The sequence below is a fragment of the Delphinus delphis genome, chromosome 10 (assembly GCF_949987515.2).
Source record: "Delphinus delphis chromosome 10, mDelDel1.2, whole genome shotgun sequence".
In the NCBI taxonomy this organism is placed as follows: Eukaryota; Metazoa; Chordata; class Mammalia; order Artiodactyla; family Delphinidae; genus Delphinus; species Delphinus delphis.
In genome coordinates this window covers 44,784,556-44,804,618 of record NC_082692.2, presented here as the reverse complement: position 1 = coordinate 44,804,618, position 20,063 = coordinate 44,784,556, and the positions used below count along the sequence as shown (strand labels likewise).

Here is a 20,063-nt window from a genome sequence, read left to right as displayed (position 1 = left end):
ACAATGCTAAAGCAACCAAAAAAGTGTTATATGGCAAGAAGAGAGACATACTGACCAACACTATAGAATCGAGAGTCCAGAAATAAACCCATATAACTAGGTCCAGTGAAGTTTTGACAAGGGTGTAAGACCATTATGATGGGAAACAGGTCTTTTCAGTAAATGGTGCTGAGACAACAGGCCATCCACATGAAAAAGAATGAAGATGGACCCTTGTATATCACATCATATATAGAAATTGACTCAAAATGGATTGATGACCTAAATATAAGAGTTCAAACTGTAAGACTCCTACAATAAAATATAGGTGTCCATTTTCATAACCTTGAATTTAGCAATGGGCTTTTAAATATGACATCAAAACTACAAGTAACAACCAACAAGAACAAAACATACTGGATTTCATCAAAATTAAAAGCTCTTGTCCATCAAAAGAAACTGTCAAAGAAGTGTTAAGACAACCTACAGAATGGGAGAAAAAATTTGCAAACTGTTATAGACTGAATGTTTATATCCCCTCCAAAATATGTATGTTAAAATCCTAACCCCCAATGTGATGGTACAAAGAGGTAGGGCCTTTGGTAGGTGATCAGTGCTCTATAAGAGAGACCCCAGAGAGCTCTCGCCCCCTTCTGCCTCATGAGGACACAGTGAGAAGATGACCGTCCATGAACCAGGAGATGGGGCCTCAGTGGGCACTGAATCTGCCAGCACCTTGATCTTGGACTTCCCAGCTTCCAGAACCATGAGAATACATCTGTGGTTAGAAGCTATCCAGCCTATGGTAACTTGTTATAGCAGCCAAAATGGACTAAGACAGAAATCAGATATCTGATAAGGGTCTAGTATCCAAAATATATAAGGAACTCTTAAACTCAATAACGAAAAGACAACACAATTCAAAATGGGCAAAAGATGTGAACAGACATTTCTCCAAAGACGACATACAAACAGCCAACAAGCACATGAAAAATAATGACAGCATTAGTCATCGGAGAAATGTAAGTAAAAACCACAGTGAGGTACCACTTCACACCTATCAGGATGGTGTTATGGGCTGAATTGTGTTCCTTCAAAAAGGGCATGTTAAAGTCCCAATCCCTCCTGCCTCAGAACAGGACCCTATTTGAAGACAGGGTCTTTACAGAGGTAATGAAACTAAAATGAGGTCATCAGGGTCGGCCCAAATCCAATACGACTGGTGTCCTTACAAAAAGAGGAAAGAGGACGCGCAGAGGGAAGACGATGTAAAGACACAGGGAGAACGCCACGTTAAAATGAAGGCAGAGATTAGGGTGATGCACGTACAAAGCGAAAGACGCCAGCAAACCGCCAGGAACCAGGAGAGGCCTGGAACAGATCCTCCCTCACAGCCTCAGAAGGAGCAAAACCCGCCAACACCTTGAGTTCAGATTTCTAGCCTCCAGAACTATAGACAATAATTTTTTTTAAGCCACTCATTTTGTGGCACTTTGTTACAGTGGTCCTAGAAAACTAACACAGATGGTTATAACTGAAACAAAAGGGGATTACAAACGTTGGCAAGGAAGCGGAGAACATATAAAACCCTCACAACACAGCTGGTGGGAATGTAAAATTGTATCACCTCAGTGGAAAACAGCCTGGCAATTCCTCAATTAGTTAAACACAGAATTACGTTATGACCCAGCAATTCTACTTTTAGGTGTATACACAAAAGAACTGAAAGTAGGCACTCAGACAGATACTTGTATGTGAAATGTTCACAGGGGTGCTCTCAGACCATACAGCTGAAATGGGGAAACAACTTACTGCCCATCAAGGGGTGAATGGATAAACACACAATGGAATACTATTCAGCCATAAAGAGGGATGAGGTACTGATAGATCCTACAACGAGGAGGAACCCTGAAAACACGCTCAGTAAAAGAAGCGAGACACAAAAGGTCACCTGTTGTATGACTCCATTTACATGCAATCCCCAGCCTGGACAGATCCATGGAGACAGCAGGCTGCCAGGGCTGGGTGGGTTACTTCCCAGGGACCGGGTTTCACTGGGGTCACGAGCTGGCTGGTGGTGGTTGCACAACACTGTGAATGTACTAAGTGTACTGAATTGTATGCTTTTAAATGGTTAATTTCATATCATGTGAATTTTACTTAAATAAAAAAAAAAAGTAACGGGTACTTTTGAAACCCTGTTACCAACTGTAATTTATACTCTGAGCTATTCTATCTTTATTTCATATTATTTGCCAGTGTTTAAATAATGTATTAAACATATTCCTAAATGTAGGTACCCCCAAATCATTATTCACCTCACAGTAAAGGCTTTCCCTGAAAGAAACCAAAAAGAATTTCAACTGAATTAACAGTAAAAAGAAAAATAAGAAAGGAAAGTGCTGCAGAGGAACAGAGCTCTGTAGCATCAGGGCCACGGGGCGCATGGGTCCCACCTTCTCCAGTGTTGCTTTGAGGTCTGAACCCCTCATCACAGGATGACAGGGTGGCGAGAGCCAAGGGAAGCCCAGTCCACTGTGTAAAGCCCCCATCCCAGCCCTTGGCACAATCGCGCAGTGCAGACCAGAATATAAAACCAGAAAGGAAGTCCTGTGTCCAGTGACAGACCAAGCACACCTCTCACTTCTACCTAATAAGAGAGAAAAGCTACTGAGGAGTAAAAGCATTCACAGATTACAACAAAAGGTGTTAGCTCCACTATGACACATAGTACAAAGAACTATCACCTTTAAAGGTACTCTGTGGGCAGCAATTACTGTTCTTTATTAAACTGTATGAGAATTAAAGATATGTCATATGTTATTCAGCACAGTAAAAAGACAACTTTACTAGTAAGAAAGGATATAGCACACTGTTCCAGGCGCCAGTGAAAAAACTGCAATCTGAAAATTTCAAGTGTGTCTTTTCACAACAAAAAAAACACAACCTCTTCAGAGAAATAAACGTATTTAAGATCATTTAGAGATTTTTTTCAATATTCTGAATGCAGATTCTTAAAATGTCTGTATCTTAAAATATTAGTATTTCATCATAAAATTGCAATTTTTATGCAAAGGGTGAAAGCAAAATGAAAAGTAAAGACCAAAACTCAAGACACCTAAATTAGGCAGGAACTACTGACAGATATGGTTAACTGAACAAACTAGCAAAGCACTGCAAGGATTATTACCTCACTGGAAATTCTTAAAAGAAATTGAGCTTAAAATGCACACCAGTATTTTAAGGAGGAAAAAGGGAAGGTGCCAATAAAAAAACTGGCCAATACAGCTTGTAGACATACTTATTTATTCATTTGGTCACCAGCTTGGACAGTTAAGAGAGGATTTTCCAGGGTCTCAAATCTCTGAACATTTTACAAGCACAGAAAACAATGGCCTTTGCTCCAGATCACTGTTTCAAGGATGTTCCTGTAACCAACAGCCTTACATACAGAACCTTCCACTGAACGGAACTGTAGGCATGCGAACTGTCCAAGAGGAAAGATCCAGAACCCCACACTCGGAGTTTCTCTCCTCCGAAAGAACCCACTGCACAGGCCACAGTACCTGGCCTTCCTCACGCTGCTCTGTGGGAACTGGGGCTCTGGGAGCTGACACAAGAAAACGCTGATATACTGCTACTGCTACAACCTTCAGGTCCTGCCATCATCCGTGAAATTGTGGCAGCTAAGTTCTCAGGTAGCAAGGAGGACAAAATCTCAGACCTTTCACAGCCCTTAACATGGACAGGACACCACGGTAGGTAGTGGGAGGACAGAGGGATAAAGGTTAAAACCCTCACATCCAAAGACCTCACATCAGCTCTTACTACTGCTATTACCACCTACCCATTAGGCACACACCACTTAATTTATACTTCATACATGAGACTGTCCCATTCAACCTCTAAGCCTGTGGAAGTGAAAAATAAGTTTTTTAGTATACAAAGCAGCTAATTACTAATATCAAAAGCTTCCACACCACATTTCTTCCCTGCTTGGTCTGTTCCCAAGATGCAATTACTTTTCATCATTTCCACTTTGGGCCATATATTTAGATTGTTGCCTATATAATTCTAAATTACATGCTGATATTTTGGGTTCTTTATTTATTAACTTAACCTATTGAATTCCTGCTATGAAAGATGAGTAACTGGCTCTTTATGCTACCACTTACCTATTCTCTTTTTTTCCATTAAAAAAGGTATAATTTTCATACAGTAAAATATTCCCCCTTTAGTGTATAGTTCTGCAAAATTTGACAAATTCAGTCATGATACCACCTCCACAATCAGACTGAACATTTCCATCACCCAAATGACCTCCCATCCCTTTGTAACTAACACCTCCTCCATTCCCAGCAATCACTGTTTTCTGTACGTATAGATTTCTTTTCCAGAATGTCACATGAAAGGAATCATACCATATGGCTTCTTTCACCTAGCATGATGCCTGCTGTTGGGTATACCAGTAGTTTGTTCCTTTTTTATTGCTGAGTAATATTCCATTGCATGCCTATAGGCAGCCTCAGAGATGCTGTGGGTTCAGTTCCAGACCACTGCAATAAAGCGAGTATCACAATAAAGTGAGCTACAAATTGTTTGGTTTCCCAGTGCTATTAAGTGTGTAATAGCTATATGCCTAAAAAAAACAATGCACATGTCTTAATTTAAAAATACTTCATTGCAAAAAAAACCACTAAACATCATCAGCTTTCAGCAAGTCTTAATCTTTTTGCTGGGGGAGGGTCTTGCCTCGATGTTGGTGGCTGATGACTGATCAAGGCGGTGGTTGCTGAACGCTGGGGTGGCTATGGCAGTTTCTAAAAATAAGACAATGAAATCTGCCATGTCAACTGACTCTTCCTCTTGCAAATGATTTCTCTGTAGGATACAATGCTGTGTGAGCATTTTACCCACAGGAGAGCTTCTCTCTAAACTGGAGTCAGTCTTCTCCAACCCTGCTGTTGCATTATCAACTAAGATTATAGAATATTCTAAATCCTTTGTTGTCATTTCAACAATCTTCACCAGGATTATATTTCACCTCAAAAAACCACTTTCTCTGCTGATTCACAAGAAACAACTCCTCATCCATTCAAGTTTTATCATAAGATTGTAGCAATTCAATCACACCTCTGGGCCCCACTTCTAATTCTAGTTCTCTTGCTATACCCACCCTATCTGCAATTACTTCCTCCACTGAAGTCTTGAACCCCTCAGTCATCCATGAGGGCTGGAATCAACATCTTCCAAGCTCCTGTTAATGTTAGTATTTTACCTCTTCCCATGAATCATAAATGTTCTTAACAGCATCTAGAATGGTGAATTCTTTTCAGAAGGTTTTCAATTGACTTTTCCCAGATCCTATGCAGCTATAGCCTTACAAAATGTATTTCTTAAATAAGACTTGGAAGTTGAAATTATTCCTTGTCCATGGGCTGCAGAGTAGATGTTATGTTAGCAGGCAGGAAAACAACATAAATTTTATATATCTCCACTGGAACTCTTGAGTGGTCAAGTGCATTGTCAATGAGCAGTAATAATTTGAAAGGTATCTTTTTTTTTTTCCTGAGCAGTAGGTCTCAACTGTGGGCTTAAAATATTCAGTAAACCATGCTGTAAACAGATGTTCTGTCATCTAGGCTTTGTTGTTCCATTTACAGAGGAAAGGCAGAGTAGATTTAGCATAATTCTGAAGGGCCCTAGGATTTTTGGAATGGTAAATGAGCACTGGCTTCAACTTAAAGTCACCAGCTGCATCAGCCCGTAACAAGAATCAGCCTGTCCTTTGAAGTTTGGAAGCCAGGCATTGACTTCTCTTCCCTAGCTATGAAAGTCCTAGACGGCATCTTCTTCCAATGTAAGGCTGCTTCGCCTACATTGAAAACCTGTTGTTTAGTGCAGCCATTTTCATTCATTATCTTAACTAGACCTTCTGGATAACCTGCTGCAGCTTCTACATCAGCACTTGCTGCTTCACCTTGCACTTCCATGTTACGGGGACGGCTTCTTTCCTTAAACCTCATGAACCAACCTCTGCTAACTTCAAACTTTTCTTCTGCAGTTTCCTCAATTCTCTCAGCCTTCACAGAATTAAAGAGAGTTAGAGCCTTGCTCTGGATTAGGCTTTGGCTTAAGGGAATGTTGTGGCTGGTTTGATCTTCTATCCAGAGGCTAAAGCTTTCACCCTATCAGCAATAAGGTTGTTTCACTTTCTTATCATTCATGTGTTCACTGCAGTAACACTTTTAATTTCCTTCGAGAACTTTTCCTTTGCATTCACAACTTGGCTAACTGTTCGGTGCAAGAGGTCTAGCTTTCAGCCTGTCTTGGTTTTTGACATGCCTTCATCACTAAACTTAATCTTCAGATTTAAAGTGAGATACGTTTGACTCTTCCTTTTACTTGAACACTTGCAGGCCATTATGGGGTTATTAACTGGCCTAATTTCAATATTGTTGTGTTTCAGGGAAGAGGGAGGCCAGAGGAGAGGAAGAGAGATGAGGGAATGGCCGGTCAGCGGAGCAGTCAGAACACACACAATATTTACTGATTAAGTTTGTCATCTTACATGGGCGCAGTTCGTGGTGCCTCCCAAAATTACAATAGTAACATCAAAGATCACCACTCACAGATCACCCATAACAAATACAATAATAATGAAAAGGTTTGAAATATTGCAAGAACTACCAAAACCTGACACAGAGATACGAACTGAGCAAATGCTGTTGCAAAAATGGCACTGACAGACTTGTTTGACGCAGGGTTGCCACAAACCTTCATTTGTTAAGAAAACACAACATCTGTGAAGCACAAAAAAGTGAAGCACAATAAAATGAGGTATAACACAATTTGTTTATCCAACCACATGCTGAAGGACACTGGGTTTTTTCCAGTTTGGGGGAATTAGAATAAAGCCACTATAAACCCTTATGTACAGGTTTTTGTGTGGACTTAAGGCTTTTATTTCAATGGTATAATTATCTAGTAGTGGTGTAACTAGCTCAAACAGTACGTGCGAATTTAACTTTATAAGAAATTGCCAACTGCTTTCACAACAGCTCTACCATGTGGGCCCCCAGCAAGAATGAGACTTCCAGTCACTCTGCATCCTCACCAGCACTTGGTATTGTTAGGTTGTTTTTTTTTAATTAGACCAATTCTAATTGACGTATACTCTTAAAATTGCATTTCCCTAATACCTAATGCTGAACGTTTTTTTCACCTGTTTATTTTTCAAATATTTGGTGAAATGTCTGTTCAAACTTTTTACTCACTTAAAAAACTGTTTTCTGATTATTGAGCTTTGAGAGGACTTTATATCTTTATAATTCTGGAGATAAGTACTTTACGAAATACATCATTTGCAAATATTTTTCTTCCAGTCTATGGCTATTTTATTACTCTCTTAACAGTGTTTCTGCAGACCAAAGTTTTAATTTTGATAAAGTCTAATTTATCAACATTTTCTTTTACTGAACATACTGAATCCAAGGTTATTCAGATTTTCTTGTTTTCTCCTAGAAGGTTTACATTTAGATCTATGACCCACTCCAAATTAATTTTTTTAAAGGTATGAGGTATGTGTCTAGCTTTTATTGTTTGTTTTTTTTCTGACATATGGACTTTCAGTTTTTCTAGAACTACTTGTTGGAAAATATTCTTTTCCGATTGAATTGCTCTGGCACCTTTATTTAAAAATCCATTGCCCATATATATGTGGGTCTGTTTCTGGACTTTTTATTCTGTCCAGTTGATCTCTCTGTTTTTCATTTCCCTAGAACCACACTGTCTTGATTACAGTAGCCCTACAGTAAGTCTTGAAATTAGGTAGTGTGTACCTCTAACTCTGTTCTTTGACTGTTTTCATCAATGTCTCAGCATAAAGATCTTGCACATATTCTGTAGATAAATACATATAAAAAACCTTTACATCTTTTTGGTACTATTGCATATGATAATTAAAAATTTTTAAATTTCCAGTTGTTTTTTGGAAGAAATATAATTGATTTGTGTATACTGACTTAGTAGCCTGCAATTTATTAGTTATAATAGCATTTTGGTAGGTTCTTTGACTTTTTTTTTCATAGATAATCACATTGTCTGAGATTAGAGGAAGGTTTTCTTTCTCCCCTTCTAATCTGCCTTCTATTTCTTTTTCTTCCCTTACTGTACTGGTTACAGTCATAGAACGTACTTTGTCTGATTTCAATTCATTTCAATTTTGTAATGGATTTTTTAAGACCAGGATGTGACCTATGTGGGTGTGTATTCACCTGCTGTGGGGCAGTATGTTTATAGCTCAAGTCTTCTACATCCCTACTCGTTCTCTGTCTGCTTATTCTAGTTATTACTGAAAGAGGAGTGCTCAAGTCTCCAAATGTAACTGTGGATTTGTCTGGTTCCCCACTCATTTCTCTCTCTTCTTACTGTGTGTGTGTTTAAGCTACGTTGTTGGGGTATGAACACTTAGGATTCTGATGTCTTGCTGGTGATCTGACCTCCATGTTTTTCTCTTTTGGGGGAGGGCTGAGGAATAAATGCAGGACTGCCCATCATCTTTGGCTTTATCGTTGTTCAGTTCCGGTCTTCCTAAGATACCAAGCTCATTCAAAAAGGATGATGAAATGTGATCCTATAAATACGCTTCTTTAAAAAGTAGGTGATGCCAATTAAGTCATAATTATCTCTCTTCTGATCATCAAAATTCTAATTATTAAGATCTAAGTATTTCTTAATGTTGAAGGTATCTTTTTCAAGTAGTTTTTCTCTGAAATAAAAGTAGCTCCATTGAGCCTTACATTGCATTTAAATGCATTTAAATGATATTTTTCTTGACTTTCTTTCAGTATTTTAACATGCACTTGGAGATTTTAAGCTCTAATTTGCACTTATGCCAGCCTGCAACTAAGTACTCATCAAGATGTTTTACATGGATTTTTTATTCATCAACTTTCTTCCCTTTAGAACACAGCTCCTGAGCTGGCTTCACTCTATTGAAAAGCCACGCGATAAAGACATTAAATGAGAGCAAAATATTATTTACAGCTTGCGCACATGCACTCTGCATCTGTGTTCATCTCAGACAAAAAGTTACAATGCAGGTCCAAAGGATGACGTGGAAATTACCATCACAGCAACTAAGTAAGGAATCTACTTGTGGATTGAGCATAAATGGAGGAATGCAATGGAGTCAAAGGTAAGAGTGTACATACATAGTCACTACTGTTAAATAAAAGCATTACTCTTCTTGATAAACATGATAATAGCCTATATTTTTTAAAAAGTGATTCTTCATGAAGTGCCCATCAACAGATGAACGGACAAAGAAGATGTGGTACATATATACAATGGAATATTATTCAGCCATAAAAAAGAATGAAATATTGCCATTTGGGACAACATGGATGGACCAAAAGAATATTATACTAAGTGAAGCAAGTCATACAGAGAAAGAAGAATACTATATGACTTCATCTATACGTGGAATCTAAAAAAACAAAACAAATGAATGAACATAACCAAACAGAACCAGAGTCATAGATACACAGAACAAACAGGTGACTGCCAGAGGGGAGTCGGTTGAGGGGAGGAGAGACACAGATGAGGGAGATTAAGAGGTACAAACTTTAAGTTATAAAATAAATGAGTCACAGGGATGATACGTACAGTGTGGGGAATATAGTCAATAACTATGTAATATCTTTGTGTGGTGACAGATGGTAACTAGAGTTATCATAGTGATTATTTGAAAGATAAAGAAATATCGAACCACTATGTTGTGTACCGGGAACTAACATGGCATTGTAAGTCAATTATACTTCAAAAAGCAAACAACCAACAAATAAACTCATAGAAAAAAGGGTCAGACTTGTGGTTTTCAGAAGTGGGGTTGTGGGAGGGGGAACTGGATGAAGGCAGTCAATCAAAAGGTAGAAACTCCCAGTTATAAGATAAATAATTACTGAGGATGTAATGTAGAACATGATAAACATAATTAACACTGCTGTGCATTACATGTGAAAATAAAGAGTTTTCATTACGAGGAAAAAATATACTTTTTTCTGTTTCTTTACTTTTGTATCTATATGAGATGATGGATATTTGCTAATCTTACTGTGGTCATCACTTCATGATGTATGTAAGTCAGAGCACTGTGCTGCACACCTTATACAGTGCTGTATGTCAATCTTGTCTCAAGAAAACTGGAGAAAAAGAAAAAGAGCAAAGGGGTGTACACTGTGGTCATGATGTAATGGAGACATAAGCTAATTCTGCTCGGTTAGAGAGGGATTATCTTTGTTTCTATCTTTATCAAGCCCACCCTCTCTGATGGGTTCTTTTCTCCTCTTCCTACAAACAGGCTCAGGTCTCCTCTGGCCCCAAACACGCAAACAAACCACCCACGAGGCTTACGCTGATAGCGCCAACACCCCTTTCACTAGCACCTTCCGTGAAACATGCTCACTGTCTGCAGATCCAAGCCACTGTCTCATTCACTCATCTTTAAGTGACTGTGATCTTGCTCTGGTTTCCCCCAGGACACTGACGCCTCTCACCAAATCCAGTCACCTCTCCTCAGTCCTAATCCCACCCAGTCCCTCAGCTACGCAGGACCCTGTGGTCCACACCTCCTCTCACACTCCTCTCCTGACGTTTGTACACTGCACTTTCCTGAAGTACTCCCTCCCTCTCCCCCCATTTCTGCTCTGTCCTTCTACTGCCTGACAAAGGGAAGCATCAGCCAAGATTCTGTTCTGAGTCCTGGCTTTTGACTCCCTACCCCCTCTTCTCCATTATTTGTTCTCCTCTCCCACAGAAAACTCACGATAATCAGCTCTAAAGTAAATTGGGGTTGAGAAGAAAACGTGGAGTCCGAAGGCCTGGCTTCCATTTCTGTTTCTACTGACTTAGTTGCTGTGCACCCAAGGGCATGTAACACCCCACAACTCCACAAAAGTGAAGAGATCTCTTCTAATGTCCCTTCCAATCCCACAGTTCTACAATTCTAACCCTAAAGAACATCAGATTTGCAGCTGGAATTTGTCTAATGCACTGACAAATCCACATTCTGTCTGCCATTTAACTGTCCCAGCTCCAAACCTAATCTCTCAAACCAACAACTTCTTTTAGGTTGCCTATTAATGTTGATGTACTGGTGCCACCAATACCGTAAGCTTGAAATCCTAGTAATCCTATACACTTACCGTCTTTTATTCACACTTTCTCTCTTTTTAACCACCCCCATACACTCAAGGCCTAATTCACAGAGCATCTCTTCCAGGAAGTGATCCTCAGCCTCCCAATGTGGTAGCCATCCCCCATCTTCAGAAGAGCTGAGACACTCTATGTGTGCCTCTTTCATTACACTCGGCACATGTTTCCCTCCAGATTCTGGTTATGAAGGAGCAGGGTTTATATCTGAATCTTCTTAGCATTTGCAAAGAGCACCTTGAGCACTGCCTTCCCCAGAGGACAGAAAAACCATAAGATTTGAACTGAATTGACTAAACTCAATATATACTCTGGATGCAGCAGAAGCAGTAGAGTTTTCTAGAATAATTTTTTTTTCAAGAAAAAAAATTGATATATAATGATTTAGATGTTCCGGCTCTAAAACAGATATTGTTCTTTTTCAGCTAAGGAAGCAGAAGCTCCTCTTGAACTCCTTCAAAATGCAAGCCAACTTACAAAGCACACTAGAGACAGTATGTCTGTGAGGTCACAAGTTTTTTAAACGCATGTTTATTAAACGATATACTCTTAAATATTTGGTTTTACATTTGAGCATTTCTTTTTTTATCTAAGTGGTTTACGAGGCAAAGTAGTTTGATAAACTGTTCGACCTGATGAACTATCCTCGGAAGTGTGGATCTGATGTAGTAAATGAGAATGCCCAGCCAGTCCATACTGCGTTATCTTCTCCTTCAACTTCCCTACAGCACAAAGTCTCCAAAATGAAATATGATATCATTGATTTTCAGCTTCATTAATAAGCTTAAATGCATTCCTCTAAAAATTTTTTTAAAATGCCCCCCATTGAGACAGTAAAACAAATTGAGAGGAAAAAAAAAGGTTTTCAGCTTCCGTTATTATGTAAAAATGCAGCCTAGCAGACAGAAGAACTAGAATTTCCAAGGAGTCTAAAGCAGAAAAGCCAAAGCTTTGGCTTAATTCACCCAGAAGATAGGATGTTTGGCGTGAGGCCCAGAAGGTAGTACAACGTGTCACTGCAAGAACATGACATGAAACTGAAGGGCTTGTCCACTGTCTCATTACTGAGGCTGCAGGGCAGGGTCCGACCTACCTGGCTGATCCCTGAGGGAGGGATCTTGTACGCCTGCAGCTTCTGTCTCAGCAGCTCGGGATCACTGTGCCGGAAGGGGCACCCTGACAACGACAAGCAGCACAGCAGCAAGGTTATTCACCCGGACGTAATACACCACCACACTCGAAAGACCGTCTCAGCGCCCCTTAATTGTCTAACAGCTTATTAATAAAAAAGTTAATTGCCCATGGGTGCAACTGCTTTCCTCTCTTTATCTAAATGACGACTGAGCTGTGCGGTTACCAGGGCACTACAGCCTCAAGACTTACATAAAACATTCCAGCATTCTCAGGCAAGGCTGCCCACTCACTAGAAGGAGGAAGCAGTTTTAATTATGCTACTAGCTAACAAGCAGAGATAATCACCAAGTAGCTATAAAAGAGTTTACCTAAAAACTTTATACAATCTTACATTTTTTTCTAGTTTAAAAAAATTACATAAAGGCATAAAGGAAGACAGATGGTGTAAACAAAAAGAAAAACGTGCAAACTCTAAGAAATATAAAAATCTCACATCATTTTCACATGTTAATTTTATGCCTACTTCCCAAAGAGTAGAATCCATATAAATTTAAAGGAATCCCAGATGGACATGAGATGACAAATAGGAAACTGCTTCATAGAAAAACAACTTATAGTAGGTACATGTAATCTCTATATTATTTCATGAGAAAAATATGGATGGACTACTAAAAAATATGCATAAATAACACAGAAGAATTGAAATGTAAAAGCTGTATTAGGCCAAAATTTAGGAAATTTTAGGTATTTTAATAAGAAACTGTAATGATAAGTCAACATACTTAATTTAAAATTTAATACAGGAAACCAGATAATTTTTTTCAGTCATACAGATGATGGACCTGTAAGTTAATTAGAAACAACTGTGCATTTTTAATGAAATCAATGGAAAATTGGTCGCAGCAAAAATAATGGAAAAACAGCCTAGATGCTAAACAAATGTGTTTAACCAAAAGTCTTAACTACAAGTAAAAGCATCCATGATAACACTGGATCCCTACAAATTATGAAAGTCACAAAATTCACCGTAGTATATAGTTTATTAAGATCAACACTGTAATGCCATTTAGTACGAGGAAGTGTGACGAGCAGCTGTACAGCACGTAGTTAAGAGTCTGGAGCTGCCCTTCCTGCATCTGAATCTCACTTTACCAGCTATGGGTCAGGGGACCATGGGCACGTCTCGTGTCTTGTTGTTGATTCAGCTTCACTGTCTGTCATGTGTGGGAAATACACCCGCAGAGTTCCTGTGACAATGGAGGATAAAGCCCTTACACTCTCTCGGCTCGTAGGAAGCACCCAACATGGGTTAGCCAACATTATTACTCTAAAAAAAGTCTGATGATGAAATGGCAAAGGGTTCCAATGAGAAAGAAATGAGGCTTAGTTAAGCCCAGAATTATTAAAGGACACCAGAAAGAGACAGATTAATTGAACTGTCCAAATTTCATTTGAAATAATGGCTATACCTGTAATGAAAAGGATCAGAAAGGGCAAAGCCAAGAAGAAACTGAAGATTGACAAAAAACCAGAGGTCACAAAAATGTCTTTCAAAGCTACGCTCACAAGAAGAAGAAAACAGAAGAAACAAACCACCTCAGGAGCAGGGAAGCTGGTGCTATTTTGACAAATGACAGAAAGAAAACAGAACTTGACAACTCCTACTTTGTTTCTATCTTCCACATCAAAGGGAACAATCTTCCAAACTGGAAAGGGCTGAACTCACAGGTAACTTAAGATGAAGTGGATGTAGACACAACTAATGCTGATTCCAGCAAAGTGTTGAATAGAACTTCCCAGCACACATTTGTGGAAAGGATGGATAAACAGCCTGGAATATAGTTCTACCTACATCAACTCTGACTGGCTGAACAACACCATTCCAGGCAGTGCTGGTTAATGAAATATGTCAACCTAGGGGCTACAGAGCTTTGCAAACTACACAAATCTAAAAGGATAGAGACTTCTGGTTTCCAGTCTGGCACAGAAAGAGCTTAGAAGTTGTCACTCCATCCTAACAAGTAAAAAGCTGAACAGGGCTTCCCTGGTGGTGCAGTGGTTGGGAGTCCGCCTGCCAATGCAGGCGACACGGGTTCGTGCCCCGGTCCAGGAAGATCCCACATGCCGCGGAGTGGCTGGGCCCATGAGCCAAGGCTGCTGAGCCTGCGCATCCGGAGCCTGTGCTCCGCAACGGGAGAGGCCACAACAGTGAGAGGCCCGCATACCGCAAAAAAAAAAAAAAAAAGCTGAACAGACTGAAAAATCAACAACTCCTCTCAGATCTGTCAAAGAAATGAGGTCACAGGGCAAACCACTGCCCCCAAAATTGGAGGGAGAGGCAGACAGAGAGAATCACAACAAACCAGAGCAGAAATCTCTGTAGGAACCAGCACTGGGGTAGGGAAACCTAACCTGTAACTGACAAATTTCTGGAGTCTCTGTGTGGACACGTCTGAGAGTTAGAAGCTCCAGGGAGACCAGTCAGAGGAGGGCTACACTTTGTAGCTGAACTTCAGGGGCTCTACCAGGTGCTCACAGTGAATAACAGAGAAATCCCCCTCATGCTCTAGCACGGGCGTAAGCAAAGGTACCATTTTAAATACTCTGGAGTACTCTGTTCCTCTTAGTAAGGCTGCCCTCAGGAGAAACTATTTTACCAGAGCCTGACCTACCTGGGGGAAGAGAAATGCGCAGCTCCAGCCTCCTGGGGCCGTCCTGTCCCCCCAAAGGGAGGAAGCTGAGAATCACTGTTGAAGTTCACAGCCCACAGCCACAGGGTCACTAAACACTGAGACCCAATTACCCAATCCAACACTATAGACACCCCCCTGCTCACCACCGCATCACTACAGACCTATGTACTGGAGTTTCTCACGTCTACCTTTCAACAAAAAATAACAGTGTGAAGAGATGGAAAACGTGTCAGAATTAGAGCCAGATAAGGCAGGGATACTGGAGTTATCAGACTGGGAATTTAAATTAACTATGATTAATATGCTGAGGGCTCTACCGGAAAAAGTAGACAACATGCAAGAACAGATGTGTAATGTAAGCAGACAGATGGAAATTCTAAGGAAGAATCAAAAAGAGACGCAAACACTGTAAGAGAAATGAAGAATGCCTTTGATGGGCTTATTAGCAGACACAGCTGAGGAAAAGATCTCTGTGCTTGAGGATATGTCAATAGAAACTTCAAAACCAAAAAAACAAAAGGAAAAACAACAAGAACAGAATAGCCAAGAACTGTGAACAACTATGAAAGGTGTAACATATGAGAATGGGAATACCAGAAGGAGGAGAGAGAGAGAAAGAAACAGAAGCAATAATGACAGAGAATTTCCCCCAAATTAATGTCAGACACCAAACCGCAGACCCAGGAAGCTCAGAGAACACCAAGCAGGATAAATGCCAAAAAAAGGCAGCTAGGCATATTATATTCATACTTCAGAAAATCAATAACAAAGAAAAATCTTGAAAGAAGCCAAAGGGGAAACACCTTACCTACAGAGAAGCAAAGAAAACAATTCTATCTAACCTATCCTCAGAAACTGTGCAAGAAGAGAGTGGAGTGAAACAGTTAAACTGTTGAGAGAAAAAAAATCCCTCAAACCCAGAATTCTGTACCCTGAGAAATTCTCCTTCGAAAGAGGAGAAATAAGGATTTTCTCTGACAAAAAAAAATTCAGGTAATCTGTTGCCAGACCTGCAGGGCAAGAAACATTAAAAGAAGTTCTTCAAAGAGAAATAAAATGATACAAACCAGAAATTCAGATCTACCCAAAGAAAATTTGAACATCAGAGAATGATAAGGAAAGGTAATATAAAAACTTTTATTTTCCTTATTCATAAATAATCTGACAGATAACAGTTTGTTCAAAGTAATGGGAACAGTGTATTCTGTTATGCATGTTTATGTATATATCTGTGTGTGTTTATATATTCTTAGATATAAATGAAATGAATGACAGAATGATACAGGGAAGTAGAAATATTCATTATTATAAGGTACTTGCATTACTTATGTGTGATGTGGTGATTTGAAAAGAGAGTTGGATTAGTTGTACACATATAGTGAAAACTCTTTAAAAAATAAAACTAATTTAAAAAGTAACAAAAGAAGTACAATAGATATGCTAAAAAGAGAAAAAAAATGGAATCATATAAAATGCTCAGTTAAAACCACAAAAGGCAGAAAATGTGTGTAAGACAAAAACAAAGAATAAGGGCAACAAATAAAAAACACTAACAAATATGGCAGCCATTAATCCAACTATACCAATCATTACTTTAAACGTCAGTGGTCACCAATTAAAAATAGATTGTCAGAATGGATCAAAATCAAGACCCTACGGTATGTTGTATACAAGAAAGCCACTTTAAAGACTCATGGATTGAAAGTAAAGACAGAGAAAGATACACCATGCTAACACAAATCAAAGAAAGTGGGAGTATCTATGTTACTTTCAGACAGAGCAGTGTTCAAAGGATGGGAGTTTATGCAGGATAAAAAGGGGCATTACATAACGATAAGGGGTGAATACTCCAAGAAGACATCACCATCCGTAATGTGTATGCACTTAACAAAAGAGCATCAAAACACATCAGGGAAAACCTGACAGAATTGCAAGGAGAAGTGCTGACTCCACTGCTGGACTCCACCTCCATCAAGCTGGACAGATCCCGCAGATGGAGAATCTGCAACAACACAGTGAGCTCACGAGCACCATCATTCCGGGACAGAAATGATATCCATAACTGGCTACACCCAACAGCGGCAGACAGCACATCCTCAGCTCATAGGGACAAGCCCTCTGCTGCGGGCCGTGTTGACATGGGGACAGCTGAGCAAATGTGGGGCAGAGGGCACCCGGGAACTCTCTATACCTCCTGCTCAGTACTGCTGTGACCCTAAAACTGCTCCACAAAACTATAGCTTATTCACTTAAAGAAAGGGTAGATCAATGTGTCTAAAAAACAATACGAGCTCATTGAGTGTTTGCTAAGTACAGTGGTCCCTCAGCATCCACAGAGGACTGGTTCTGGGACCTGCCTGGGATATCAAAGTCTGCAGGTACCCAAGTCCCACAGTTGGCCCTCCGTATCCGAGGTTCCACATCCTCAGATTCAGCCAACCTCGGATCGTGTAGTACTGTATATATTTGTTGGAAAAAATCTGCGTGTAAGATGGACCCACGCAGTTCAAACCCCTGCTGTTCAAGAGTTAGCTGTGTATTATTTTCTAGCTGATAGAGTTTAAATTAAAAACAAAGTAAAACAAACAGAATGGACCAGAATAAATAAGATACAAAAACAGGAAGAAGAAATATAAAATCCTGTCTTTAAGCTAATAAAAATCAACTAAGTAAGTGCTGAGTGTGAGGACCTGGAAACCGACAGAACCATTGGGAGCTTCACTTGGCCAAGCTCAGTGTAAGTTACTCCCTGGTGTGGCCACTGGGAAAAGCTACAGACTTTCTCACCGCAAGTATCTGGTCAGTTGTTTTCAAAGTGTAGAAGACATCAAAATCACCCAGAGAACTAGCAAATAAATCTGAGTTTATGCGTCTGAGGGTGGAGCCTGAGTCTGTATTTCTAAAAGCTCCGTAAGTGCCTGACACAAGCGGTGAAAACCGCTCACTGTGTGTTCCAGGACTGGCCACCTTTGCCATCTACTAAATATGAATGCTCTGGACACATGAAGCATCTTTCTTAAAATTCCATTTGAGATTTTTTGGATCTTTAACAGCCTGCAAGTGTGTGATCTTCTAAAAAAGAATTTCATTTAAGATGAAATTAAAACAAGAAAAAGTTTTGACACATATTACAGTCAGCTTTGGTAATCTAGAAAATTTAACTAATATGGACTATTAAGTCATCCTCTCACATACCAGACAAGTGAGGAGCTTTTCAAGGTATGCTCAGAGAACTATTTTAGAAAAAAGTTGTTAAACTCAGAAATCTACAGAAAACAGATTAACTTTCTTTTTAACCTACAACTTAGGCAAATTGATAGATGTTTGAAACTGTGACTTGTTAAATCCCTCAATCTTTGTTAATCAGATGATAGTAATGAGAATAAAACACACTCTCCCTCAGTAGTCTTTGAAAATTGATCAATCTACTGTTCCAAAATTCGAGGCACTCAATTTTTAAAAGCTTTGAAGAACTCGCATCAGCCTTCTAAGACACATGCAGAACAGGAGAAAGAGAATAGCAGGTGAAGGGGACGGAGGACTAAAGAGCCCAGTCCAGCACAAAGTAGAGCACAGCAGAACCACTTTCTTATGCTGACCCAGCTCAATAATAAGACATACCACTAGAAGCTAGTGGAGCTCTGGCTTGACCTGATGACCGACACAAGCTACAAACCCGTTCCCCTTAGTAATGCAAAAACCATTCCACTGTTTCAGTGTTTCCTACAGAGCTCCTGGGTTCCTGTACATCACAGACACATCCAGAGGAAGCACTTACCATGATAATCCCCTTGGCTTGGTGGATTGGTTAGGATAATCTTCAGGCAACTGTAAGGCGTATAGTCTGTCCTCTTGCCTTCCTTTCCAAAGCTATGACGGATGTTGTAAGAGTAGCCTTTATCAAACTGATGAGAGGAAAAAGAAAGAAGAGACAAAGTAAGCCAGCATTGTACTGGTGGTGTCAACAGTGCCCACTGGAATCGAAGAGTACAAAGTGATTTTTCTAAAATAAATTTAGCATTCACAGGCAGATGTACATTTATACCAATATAACATTTGGGTCCTTTACAGGTTTTTAAAGGTAAAAAACTTAAAGGAAACACATTTCTCAGGTTAGAGACACCTTATGTTTATATGTTTAAAGATGAGGATAACCCTTTCCTGAGAATAATCATCGATTTGCTCATTTCTTGGTTTGATTCCAAAGATCATGCTAGATGTAAATCATCTTCTCTACTCCCTTTATCCTAGTCTTCCCTGAATTCCCACATCCTGCCTATTCTACTTTTGAAGTGTCTCCTAACTAATTAATGCCTTCCTCTGGATTTTCACTATACAAAACAAGCAGTCAGCAAATGCTTGATGAAGGAACTACTGTGATTACCTCCTGCCTGGAATTCCTGACTCATGTTCAAAATGCAAGGTAATGGCATAGGAATGACTTTGAAATGGGTGGGATAAGAAGAAAAAACGAACTCATATTTATTGAAAGGCTCAGTATAGTGGGTCTAAGCTATCTAATACTTTCAGGAAAGCAGGACAGAGAATCAGAATAAGAGACTGGAAAATACTGTGGGTTTTTATGGGTGAGATTTTTTCATTTAAGTATAGTTGATTTACAATGTTGTGTTAGTTTTTGGTATACAGCAAAGTGATTCAATTATATTTATATATATTATATTCTTTTTCAGATTCTTTCCACTATAGGTTATTACAATATATCAAATATAATTCCCTGTAGTATATAGTAGGTCCCTGTTGTTTAGGGGTGAGATTTTTAAATTTGAGGCTACAATTTACATTTAGTGAAATGCACAGATCTCAGGTCTACAGTTTGATGTAACACATACCCACATTAAGAGACAGCATGTTTCCACCATCCAAGAGGCCCCCTTAGCCCCTCAGCATTCTCAGCATTCTTCCCCGCCCTCCACACCCAGAAGCAACTATTGGTCTGACTTGTGTCACCGTGGCTTTAGCTATTCTATAACTTCACATAAATGGAATTGTACAGTCTTTTGTTTTTGTTTTCTGCGGTATGCG

The 20,063-nt window shown here is 39.5% G+C and overlaps 1 protein-coding gene across 2 annotated transcripts in view; it reads right to left on the bottom strand.

The window, feature by feature from the left end:
* Window positions 1–20,063, bottom strand: part of PRIM2 (DNA primase subunit 2) — a 277,151-nt gene that overhangs the window by 23,459 nt on the left and 233,629 nt on the right. For both annotated transcript variants that reach the window (XM_060021359.1, XM_060021360.1), the window contains exons 11-12: window positions 18,799–18,925; window positions 12,287–12,369 (exon numbers count right to left, since the gene is read on the bottom strand). In XM_060021359.1, coding sequence (XP_059877342.1) covers window positions 12,287–12,369; window positions 18,799–18,925 — 210 coding nt within the window. The remainder of the gene's footprint in view (window positions 1–12,286; window positions 12,370–18,798; window positions 18,926–20,063) is intronic.